Source organism: Mustela putorius, unplaced genomic scaffold, assembly GCF_011764305.1.
Source record: "Mustela putorius furo isolate JIRA1106 unplaced genomic scaffold, ASM1176430v1.1 tig00003845_pilon_pilon_pilon, whole genome shotgun sequence".
Classification (NCBI taxonomy): domain Eukaryota; kingdom Metazoa; phylum Chordata; class Mammalia; order Carnivora; family Mustelidae; genus Mustela; species Mustela putorius.
This window is the reverse complement of record NW_025421998.1, coordinates 9,868,080-9,880,510: the sequence shown is the minus strand read 5'-3', so window position 1 is coordinate 9,880,510 and position 12,431 is coordinate 9,868,080. Positions and strand designations below refer to the sequence as shown.

The 12,431-nt window shown below is 50.1% G+C and overlaps 1 protein-coding gene across 4 annotated transcripts in view; it reads right to left on the bottom strand.

The window, feature by feature from the left end:
* The window catches only part of GRB10 (growth factor receptor bound protein 10), a 169,265-nt gene that overhangs the window by 87,531 nt on the left and 69,303 nt on the right, over positions 1-12,431 (bottom strand). For all 4 annotated transcript variants that reach the window (XM_045089549.1, XM_045089547.1, XM_045089545.1 and 1 more), the window contains one exon: positions 4,807-4,903. In XM_045089549.1, the coding sequence (XP_044945484.1) occupies positions 4,807-4,903 (97 nt within the window). The remainder of the gene's footprint in view (positions 1-4,806; positions 4,904-12,431) is intronic.

Here is a 12,431-nt window from a genome sequence, read left to right as displayed (position 1 = left end):
ATCCATTTCCTTCCTATTTTCACATTCACAAGGATGCTCATGGTTTTCTTGTGTTGTTTGAACTCCCCGACGTGTTCTCCACATGGTTTCCCTGTGTGCCCATCTTCCTCCTGAGTGTCTGTGACAGCGGCTTGCGGTTTTGGTAGATTTTACAAAAGACTGGCTTTTGGTTTTGCTCCCCCTTTTGATGTTTCCTCATCATTCCCATAATTTCTGATCTCTGCTTTTGCAAATACTTCCTCTACATTCCTTAGCACTCTTGATTTGTCATGCTCCTAATTTCCATTTTTCTGCCAAGATGAGAAATGGAGTTCCAAACACCTTAATACCATTTTCTACCTGCAGTACACTCATATTTCTAATGTACACTCAATTCTAATACACTCAATTCTAGTACTAATTCTAGCACTCAATTTCTAGTACACTCAATTCTAAATGACTGGTACTTTCATTATGACCTCCTCTGTAATCCACGAGTGGGGAAAGGGTGTGTTTTTAAAGTTTCCACACACGTTTACATGTTTACCTTTTGAACTTTTTCTCTTGATTTCTGATTTAATCACACTGGGCCAAAGAATGTGGTCTGCATGAAATAGACTGCTTACAATTTAGTGCAAAAAAATAATAAATTAAGATATAAAATAAAATTTAGTGCAGTTTCCCATATGTGGTCACCTTTTTAAAAAGCTACACAGATTTTAGAAAAGAATCAACAGTCTGTTGGGAGCACAGTTCTGTTTATTTCTATGAATCTGGGGCTGTTAATACTGTTATAGAAATGCTTAGAATTACTCCGACAATCATATCCTGTACTTCTGCTTGCCGTCCTTTTTATTTTTCACATCTCGCTTTTCTTCCTTTTCTATTGATGTTGGTTGTTTTTGTTAAATATAGATCCCCTCATATCTTTTTTTGCTAGATTAGAAACTATATACACATATAACTACAGTCGATACTTGAGTTGCAACTAAGATTTTAAAATACATAACTGAGGGGTTAACTAAGGGGGCACCTGGGTGGTCCCGATGGTTGAGAACAGGACTCTTGGGTTCGACTCATGTCATGATCTCAGGGTAGGGAGATCGAGACCCATGTCGGGCTCTACACTTGAGATTCTCTCTCCCTCTACACCCCCCCCCCACTCTCTCTCAAATAAATACAGTCTTTAAAATACGTAATAAGTATACTTTTTCTAACATAATCTCAAATCGTTGTATGTTCTACTTCCCCAACGGGAGTCTTATTATATAACTGCTCACGGAGCAAACCCTCAAATGATACTATGATATAACACACAGAGAGCAAACCTCAAAAGACACACATGCACACTTGGGGCGTCTAATTACTGAAGTTCAGCTTAACCTTCATTGAACAGTTCGTATGGAACTGACCCTGTGACATGGCGTCCCTTTCTCCGCACACTGCTGTGTCCCATACCCTGCTCCTTGCAAGGCGTTCACGATCTTCTTTCTAAAGGACAGCTCTGAATGAATCAGAGAAGACTGCCAGTCACAAATCTTCTCAATCTTCACCTGAAAAAGCTTTCCTTTGCTTTCAGTACGTGTTGGTGTGAACTCCCAGACGGATGGTCCCTTTCACCTCACGGCTCTGAAAACACTCAGGCTCTCCTTCGGCACTTGTTGGGTCTGTGCAGGCTGCCAATCCGATGGCCGTCCAGGCACTGGGAAGTCTGCGTTCTCCCCAAAGACCTTTTCTTTGCCTTCTGCTTTCTGGAACCTTGCCAGATGCTTCCCAATGTGGATCAGTCTTCCCTTTTCCTCTTGGTTCTTTGAGCCTGCTCTGGGGACTGCCTGCCCGTTCTGGCCAATTCCCACCAGCCTCTCTTCAGATCCCCCTCTCCCTGCCACCTGCACACTCTGGGACATGGAAGTGTGTGTGTCCAAGGGCCCACTCATGTTTTCCCAGGTCCATCTGTGCCGGAAGGAGGTGAACCCTGAAATGAATTCTCCTTGGACTGAATCCAGCACTTTGAAAATGCGAGGAACTCTACCGTTCACTTCTAACACACGGACTCTCCCCTCTAGCTGTTCCCATCACCCCACTGTGCTTCAGGGTGTCCGTTATGACACGACACGTTCGATCACCTCCCCGCGCAGCACACACATGCTTCCTTCAAAGCCATGGTCAGACCCACCTTCACTGCATCTGGAAAGCGGCAGTCTGCTGATTGTGGTGGTTGTGCTTCTTCTCAGTGTTTAAGGAATTCAGTCTGCAGACTCGTTGGGGGCGGCTTGTGCTCTGTTTTCCTCCCACCCCTCCCTGTGTGGGGACGGAGCGGGGCGCTTAGCACCGCTGCTGCCTCTCGGAACGCTGCCCGGGCCCCGGTCTGAACTGCCCTCCGCTGCTGGGGGCTTCTACAGCCCAGCAGAAATAAGCATGGGCACTACTCACTCTGGCCTGTGGTCCAGCCTGAGTGAGTCCTTCTGATTTCCCTGTTTTACGTGCAGTGGGGACAGAGTTACTGAGGATTGGAGGGAAGGCATCCAAGGTCAGGGGTGGAGGCACATTCGTTGGTTCCCTTTGGCCCTGCTTCAAGTGCTGGGATGTGTCTGACCCTCGGTTTCAGAGGCCGGAGTGTAACTCTGGAGCAAGGAAGGGAACCCGCCCTGTTCTGCATGAAGCTCACTCCATCTTCTGTGCTCAACCCTCAAGGCCACTAACCAAGCAGCTGTGACATCCATGGGATCCTTAGTTTTAAACCTTAGAAAAGGTTTATGCTTTATTTTATTTTTTTCAAGATTTTATTTATTTACTTGACACACACAGAGAGAGAGCATGAGTGGGGGAGCTGCAGAAGGAGAGAGAGAAGTTAACTCCCTGCTGAGCAAGGAGGCTGACTCGGGGCTCGATCCAGGACCCTGAGACTATGACCCAGGCCAAAGGCAGATGCTTCACCCGCTGAGCCACCCAGCCACCCCAAGCTCTAAGCTTTAAAAAACTCTTTCATTATAATTTTTTCCTAACTTTTTGATTAAGGCATCAACACAGATTTTTACATGAATATTACTACCTAGATTTTGATTATTTCAGTCTAAATGAGACCAACAGTAAGCAGTGAAATGCCATCAATTAAAACGTCCCTAAGTATCGAAATCTGTATTAACGAATCAGTGTTCTTTCTTGTTGCCAAGTGTCCTCAAAGATGACTCCAACATTATGCTCAACACAGAAAATCCCGACTGCTTGACATAGCATCTCACACTTGAGAAAACAGCTCTTAGACGTCATGGGAAGCTCCCAGCTCTTATTTTTGCTAAATTTCAACCTCTTTTAGATTAAGCCATTTCAAGAATCTGATTATTCTAATGCCTCCCAGCTCTAAAGCCTACCCCGTATTGTACTTAAACTTTCCCGTAATCCACACCATGGGCTGTGGGCATTTTTCCGGAGCCCTCCCCCAGTCATACCATTTCCTTTCCCGGGGTGCCCCTTTTCCCCTGTATCAAAGCGTGCACCTTTAGACCTCATTTGCTTTTGTTTTTTGTTTTGTTAAGATTTTATTTATTCAAGAGAGAGTACACACAGAGGGAGAATCAGGCTCCCCCATGAGCAGGGAGCCTCAAACAGGGCTTGATGCCAGGATGCTGGGATCATGACCTGAGCCAAAGGCAGATGCTTAAATGACTGAGTCCCCCAGACACCCCAGACCTAATTTGCTTTTAACCTCCATCCTTGCTTTCCTGTGCTGCTCCCATCAGTAGTGAACAGAATGGGATTAAAAGTCATCACAGCAAGCCGGAGGATCAGCAAGTGTGCAGACACACAACACCAGCCGGAGAGCAACACCCAGAAGCCAAGCGGAGGGACTGCCCCGTGCAGGGGCCCTGAGAGGTGATGTCGGGTTCCCTCCGGGCTGCATCCTGAGACAACGTGTGGAACTGACCTTGGGGTTCTGCTTACTGCATTTGACTGACTCCTCGTCACTATTCAGAGCTCAGTGTTCCTATGAAACTTTTCCTAAGCCGAAATGATGGAAGACGAAGAAGCGATTACCCTTCATGCATAAGACAAATTGGGTGAGTGTGCCAAGAGCTGAAACCACCTGTCTCCACTTCCTCCGATGCCAATAAAGACAGATCTGGCTCGCGGATGAACAAAATACACAGAGATAAAGCGCAGGTGCTCCAAGCTCAAAGCCGTGACAGCTGGATGCTGAGCGCGGCTGCGGGGAAGGCTCTTGGCAGGGCCGCCGTCCTCCTCAATGCCCGCTGCCTTTAGAATGGCCCCCTGTGAGAGCAATGCAGGGTCTTCCTATCTTTCTTGTTTTTAATATTTTAATTATTTATTTGTCAGAGAGAGAGAGACAGCACAAGGAGGAGGGACAGCAGACAGAGGGAGAAGCAGACTCCCTGCCAAGCAGGGAGTCCGATGCGGGCCTCGATCCCGGGACCCTGGGATCATGACCTGAGCCGAAGGCAGACACTTAACCGACTAAGCCACCCTGGTGTCCTGAAAGCAGTGCCGAATCTTTGTTTCTAAAAGCAGAAATCCTCTTTGGATTTCTCTAAGTGAGCAAACACAGGTACTGAGGTAGGTCTTGCGTGAAACAAACTTTCGAAAAGCAGGGGATACCTGTATATCAGGACATTGCAGCCAAGTTTTGTCTTTTTTTTTTTTTTTCCTGTTCTAGAATTTGTTTCCTTTAAAGCAGAAAAGAGCCAAGATCAGAATTTTTCTCATGTGAATGCCCAGCACAATTTCACAGAATACGAAGTCCTAGCACAGGGGCAAAGCTGCTGCTGGGGCTGATGGCATCCGTGGCATCTTGTTTTTGTCATTCCTTACCCTGGTGATTTGTGAGCCGATCCCGATCCGATGGTGCTGGGAAGCCCGGTCCCGCCAGATCTCGTGGACTGAGAGGGGGCGTCTGCTCCACCTGGTCCTGGGGAAGACGGGAACACAAAGGCTTTGGTCAAAAGGAGCATTTCACACTTGTCCACACCCGCCCTTCCCTGCAGTCCTTCTTCCTCAGTTTCTTACTTCAACGCATTCACGTTCTTGGTGTTTAAAGGTTGGTTGTTTAAAACACACCGTAAAAGGGAAGCTAATGGTGGAAAGGTGCCACTGTTGAGCAAAGGCGTCAGCAGACAAGTCACCCTAGGTCTCAGGCTTAAATGGCTTTGCCTGAATAGCAATTCAAAAAGAATTATTGTCAGCTGCTGGATTCGAGCACCGAATAGAAATCATTAGCATTCCATGGAGCACAGGCATTTTCTGCAACAATTACTGGTAATCAAGCCCTAGGCGGTCTGTTATCTGGAACGGAAACATCCAGGGACTGCTTATAATTGGCCGGCTCTACAAAGAAGGGCTCCGTGTTTTTTTTTTCCCCCCCAGACGTCAGGATGAGGACAAAAATTTTAGGCAAAAGTTAAAACAGCAATGTTACAATTAACCTCACAACTCTAGGAAAAAGCATCTTTGTGAGATTATAATCAACCCAATGAAAAACAGGTTAAACGTGGGTAAAGAAAATGGGCCTTTTCATAGGGACACACGGAACACTAGCAGGGATTAACGTGGGGCAGAAAGAGGTTCAAGTCCTCTTTCAGATTTAAGAAATTCTGAGATTTTTACACTGCACCTGGATTACCTCCATAATTAGGTTTTACAACTGTGTCTGCAGGGGAAGATTACCATCGGCACAAAGAGCAGCCAACTCGGCAACTTCACCCTTACCTATGCCAACAGCAGCAAATGTGTATGCAGAGTTTACTGGGCAGGGCTGGACTCCCACTTCACAGCTGGGGACACTCCGGGACAGGAAAGTTATGTCCACCTGACTGCCCCCTGCCAGCATTAGAACCCAGGTGGTGGGGTTCTTCCCACTCATGTGCCTTCCCACTCATGCTGCCCACGAAACTCAAAAAAGTTCGTTCATTTTGACAAGCCGCTTTATCACCTGAATGCTCCCCAGTGAACAGTTCTCCGTCCAGAGACTTAAACCTGGGGGTACAGAAACAGGAGGATGATACTCTATCCCTCCACACCCATGTGCACACACACGCAGTGTGGTCCGCTTGCTAGAGCTGGGGAGGCAGAGTGGGGAGCACTGGGGAGATAGACCAGAAGGGTCAGCTCACCAGTATCTATCTACCACTCAGAAGTAGGGAGCTCGGTGCCTGGGAAGGCCCAGCCACAGCCATATCTTCCCCCAGAAAATCTGGGGGAAATGATCCAAGCCTGAGAGCATGTCTTCACTGCTGGTCTTTCCAAAAAACAAATAGCTTTCTTTTTGTTTTTTAATCATAAACGCGATACGTGCTAACTAAGAGAATCTAGATACTAAAGTAAAGCTTAAAGAAAAAAAGTTCAAGTGAACCCCTCTACTTTCACCCACAGATGATACCCTGTTGGTTTTTGGTCTGTTTTTCCAGAGACAAGAAAAAAGCACAAACGTGGTTCGTCTACGTGCACTGTTTGAATTACTTATGGAAAATGTTATGTTACATTTGGATTGCACGGGCTTTACAAGCGATCTTGATTTAAAAAAAAGATTCATAATCAAATGGCACACATTACGGAATTTTAGTCCATCTTTCTGAAATTTCCCATGGCAACGAAGCGCCTCCATCCGCGCTTCCAAGCCCTGGACCACTCCACTGGGTGGCTGGGCAGCACGACTTCCTGAGCCCGCACCCTCCCGATGAGCAGGTGGTTTGTGAAGAAAGGAAGGTTCTGGTTGGGAAAGAGGAGAGGAGCTGGTTTGCAAGACGGAGTCCAGAGGCAAGAGCAAACCCAGCAGGAGCCCTGCCAGGGTGCGGAGGACGGAGCTGGGCAGTCAGGGTCAGGGCACAACGAGGTACCTCCCAGACCCTCAAATGCAGTCCAGCCCCCCCACTGAGGTCATCCCACCTGGTTTCTGCGATTCCACAGCCTACATTTCTCCACCCAACTGGCTCTTTACCATCTGGGATAAGTATTTTTCTTCTTTCTTTTCCAGATTTTCAAACAAGCAGGTCAATTTTTGGAACAGAGCAGAAATATAATTAAAATGCACCTGAATCCCAACAGCAAGGCAGACCCCGTGGAAATCACAGGGTGTGAACGATCCTGTGTCCTGCCTCTCTCCCTCCCCCACAAACATGACAAGATACTATGTTAAAATCTTGGCAAATATTCTCTCCAGATCCTAAACTACTCTGGTACACACTTGCAGCCACTTGCAAGTTTCGGACATTGTACATAACAATCCCATCAACACCTCTGTGCACAAAATCCTGCCCTCATTTCCGATTATTTCCACTGGATCCCTGGAAATTAAGCCACTAGTCCAAAGGTTTCACCCGTATTTTGGGGGTTTTTTTTGAGTCGAGATACATACTGTCAAAATCTTATTCATGCAGTTTACCCTTCCACCCAAAACAGAGGAGAACTGCCCATTTCATAATCTCTGCGACAGACCGAGACTGGTGATCTTTCTGGAATTTCTTCTTGCCAATCCCAGAGGTAAACCATGGCCTCAGCCTGTGGTTTTCAGTGCAGGTCTTAAATACTGAAACTGACCATTTTCCAGAGCTTCTCAGCCCTTTGTCCTTCTTCTTCTGGACTTCCCCTCTGATGGGTCCACTGGACTAGCGCCTAAGGGCAGCCGGCCTTTCCAATCAGCCAAGCCCACCCACTCCTCCGGAGCTGAGCCCCTGGGGGCCAGTTCTCTGGAGTCTGACTCAACCAGCTCATCTGTAAAATGGGTTCAGTGACAACCATCTCCCCCCACCCCGCCCACCACCCAGAACTGCTGGAGCCTTTATTTACAGCACCAGGTACAAACCCAGGGCCCAGGGCTGGGCAAGGACCCAGCTTAGGGACGTGCACATCCCCTGTCCACTGGCAACCCTGGTTTGCGCCTCATTATTCCTCCAGGATGAGTTCCCCACGTGTAAGAAACAGCTTCTCCTGTCTGTTGCAAATGCTTTCCCAGCCTGTATGTCTGCAGTCTTAACTGAATTTTTGATTCTCCGAAGTGTAATTCAACACAGGCAAGTCCATTGAACTCTTCTTCTCGGTTCGTCGAGGCAAGCTGGTGACTGCCTCCTTACTCTCTCAAGGGAACCAGAGGCTACAGCCTCACCACCCTGAACAAGCGTGACCTCGTCAAGGACACTGGAGAGCATCTGTATAAGTTTTATTCTGGTCTCTCTTCCGACGTGACGTATTCCTCGCTCATCTCGCTGACATTGCTACCCGTGGACGGGAAGAGCTGACACCAGAGACCGGCCCCCAGTTCACTCCACCCTTTCTGCCTGAGCCGGAAGGTCACCTCCTTCCCACCTCATTATCTCCATGCACACATGTGTCTGAGTCGTGGCCACACTCACGCGTGGGTCCCACGGACCTGCTCATCCTGGAGCCACGGCCATGCTCTCCATCCTCACGGCCTGGGACACGTTTTCGTTGGCACACACTTCCCCTCTCGCTTCGTTTACTTGGATCTTCTTCTTCTCGAATTGTTTCAAGGTTTGCTTTAATGATTAAAGCTTCTCTTCTGGTGGATTTGCTTACATATAAATGAGCAATGACTACCCATTACGAATCTGGACGTTGCTTATGGACCATCTGACTGAAATCAGACAGACATCACGGAGCTCAGGAGAATAAAAACCAGGGGTCCAGCCTCCCTGCGACCCAGGCCTCACCCCTAGCCTGTCCCTCTGGGGACACACAAGACCCCGGGTTGTCCCTTGCTCGGACTCAAGTCCAGGTCAGAGTCCCTGTCTTCTCCTCCACACGCCACGGTCCCTAAGCACTCCTCTCATCAGTGGCAAGCAGACCTACCCCACAGAGACATCAATTTAGAAGAGAAGGACCTTCCAAACCTGATTTAGGCAACCCTGTCACCAGATTTAGCCAATGCAAACGCAGGCTGTCAAGCAACACGGGAGTTTCAGGTAGACGAGGTGTCAGTCAGTCCTGGGCCCTGCATGAGGCTTGTCCTAACAAACATTCCTGCGAGTTGTCTGAGTTTAACTGGGGACCCTATACTTTATCTGTCAGCTCTGTACCGAAAAGACCATTCAAATCGGACAGGTTTGCACAACAAATAGCAGCGGCAAGAACAAAATCCCGACGCGGGGCTCATGTGTTTGTATATAAGACTCCCAAGTCAAAGAGAAAACACACACACACACACACACACACACATAATTCAACAGGCAGATGCTTCAGACAAGAACCCTATTATCCTGGTAAGCGAAAAAAGACGCCATAGTAGGAAACTGCTAGTTTGTAAAATAAAGCCAGCCAAGGAGAAGCTAACCATGGCTGCAGGGGAAGGTCAGGCACCAACTCTTCAAAGGCAAACACTGGCACCTGGCCAGGCTCAGGGTCACGGAAACTGGGACAGGAACAACAAGCCTGTCCCTGTGCCGGCCTCGTCTCCCGGGGCTCATTTTTGCTTGTCGTGGTGGGTTTCCTGTTCCAGGTTAGTGAGCCTCCCCTTAGGGCCAGGAACCAGCACTTCCAGTGTCCTTCTGCAGGAGGCCCGGGGTGCCATGCAGGGCCTGGGGGAAGACCCTGCAGGGCAGCGGGCTGGTCCTAAAGCTCCCACAGGACTTGGCGGTGGGGCACAGGGAGGGGACTGGGATGGAGCCTCTAGCTGGGCAGTGCTGTCCTCTAGAAACTTCCTTCTTGTCATACTTCTGGGGCTTACACGAGTGCCCCCTCCCAACTCGCTCCCTCTGGCCTCTTGCTGGCCCCAGGCTGGGGTACCAACCCAACCGCTTCTCTGGACCCCTCCAGCCCCCTCCCTGAAGCACTCGTCCTCCCCTGGCAGGAGCGTGCCCACTGGACGCGCTGAGCGAGAGCCCTGCCCACCCACGGAGGCAGGTGCCCGGCTAATGAAGACCCCCCGAGGGCTCAAGGATCACCAAGGACAAGGTGTCTCAAGCAGGCTGGGAACCGTCAGGGCAGCGGGTGTGGACGCAAGGTTAGACCCAGCAGGCCTCTCCAGGAGGAACTGCGGAGGAATGCAGATCCCCAGGCCTACGGGGCTTGTCTGTGCACCTTGCCCCAGGGACTCACTTCACAGGCTAATCCAGGGGGCGCCTGCCCAGCCTGGCGACCTTGGGACATGGCAAGCAGGCAGCCCCGTCCCGCTCTGCCCCGGCGATCCTTTGCCATCCAGAATGTTCTCTGCCTTGCCCTCCACACCCACCGTGGCCTCATCCTCAAGGCCTTGCCGGGAAGCCGCCTCCTTTCAGAGGCTTCTCTGATGGCCCCGAGGAATATGGCCTCTTACCCCTCCCCCTGCGGTGCTCTTTTACTCAGTGTGTGCCCCAGACGCGGGGCAGGGATGCCTCTGCCCCCTACAGTGAGGGGAGGAAGGCCGGCTGGAAGCGAGGCCATGCGGCCCAGCACGAAGAACAAAGGGGCAGAGAACACCTCGCTACCCAGGCTGCCTGTCAGACAGCACGAGACGCCCACTCTCGTGGGAGTAGGAACCCCGCTCTCGAGACAGAGATGCTCGCGGGGCGGCTTGAGCCATTTCCTGGCTAAAAACCCACGCCATCTGGATGTCTTCTTTGCAGAAAGATCTATTCATATACAACGGAATACTATGCAGCCAGCAAACCCCCCTGAAACCTTGCCATTTGCAGTGACGTGGATGGAACTAGAGGGCATTATGCTGAGTGAAGTAAGTCAGAGAAAGACAATGATCTCTCTGATATGAGTTTGAGAGGCAGGGCGGGGGATCGTGAGGGGTACGGAGCGAAAAAAATGAAACAAGATGGGATCGGGAGGGAGACAAACCATAAGAGACTCTTAATCTCAGGAAACAAACTGAGGGTTACTGGGAGTGGAAGGGTAGGGATGGGGGGCTAGGGGATGGACACTGGGGAGGGAATTGCTATGGTGAGAGCTGTGAAACGGGTCAGCCTGATGATTCACAGACCTGTACGCTACCCCTGGGGCAAACAATACATTATATGTTAATAAAACAAAACAAAAAAACCCCACAGGCTGACATGAGCCTCGGGGAGCAGGTGGGGAACTTCAAGGAGAGAGAGCGGGACAGTCAGCACTGTGCCTGCCGGGAATAAAGCGGAGCGTAGGGCAGAAGGCCAGGCTCTGGGTCCAGTCCCAGGCTCACACCTGTCCGTGAGTCGTGTGACTGCTGCATCGGCTGTGTCCTGGGGCCGACGGGCAGCTTCATGCGTTGGCCAGGAGGACTAAATTAAAATGGCATAAACAAAGCGCTTGTCCAGCAGGTATAATGTTCCAGGCTGTGAATGGCAGGGACAAGGGGTCTCTAAGAGACATGTCTCTCTGGCGGGTGTCGGGGCTGTGTCCTCACTCCCATTCGGCGCACAAGGTGTTCAGGGGACTAAAAGCACAGCCCTTTGTTACTCTGCTGAGAAAACCAAAGAGGAACACCAGGGAGAACAGAATGAGGGGCTTCCACAAGTCTCCAACAAAATGTTCCATCAAAACCTCCAAGCTGAACTCTTCATGCAGATAAGCCCCCCCACCGCACACACGAACAACAATGCATGACAATACTGTGGGCGGGGGGCAGGGACAGTCCAGGGACGCCCACCTCAGGCTGTAAACTAAGCCTGAGTTGTGTGCCCAGCGCCCCCACACCCTCTCCCGCAGCGGCGCTGGCTAACCCCACTGTCAGGGAGGGAAAGAACAGAAATGACATGGGTCCCACGGTCCAGGGTCCAGCATCTCACTTTCCCTCCAGACCCCTCTCCGGCACCCTGCAGCCAGTCACCCGGTGGGAAAGGGGTCCCGCTCCGACGTACAATGAGCTGACGCTTGTAAAGTACGATCAGCATAGCCTTTGTAGGCTGATGCAAAACACAGCTGACGTCATGGAACAAGTCAGAATCAAAATCTACTAAGAGATGAGCCTCCTGCCCTAGTGAAGAAGGCGTGACCCCAGCATCTGTCCCTGGTTCTAACAGGGAAAGCATCGCCTTCCAGTCTCTATCACAAATTCCCTGCCATCCAAAGCCCAGTGGGTCAACTGTGTGTGTGTCTTCGTCCACGACTTTTAAACACACACAGCTGTGTGTGGGAAACATCTCCTGGGCAGCCTCCTCCCAGCTACAGTTACTCATTTTTATTAGAACTTACTAGGTTTGGGGACACTTGGGTAGCTTAGTCATTAAGCGTCCGCCTTTGGCTCAGGTCCAGGGATCAAGCCCCGCATCGGGCTCTCTGTTTGGTGGGACGCCTGCTTCTCTCTCTTCCACTCCCCTTGCGTGTGTTCCCTCTCTCACTGTCTTACTCTCTGTCAAATAAATAAATAAAATCTTAAAAAAAAAAAAAAAAAAAAACACCTCCTAGGATTTTAGTAACTACTCACCACGCCAGCCGCCCTCTCCAGGAGTGAGGGTACTGCCTCCCACTTGGATGGCAATGATCCAAGCTGCTGAGTCACACAGAACACCTGGACCGCCACT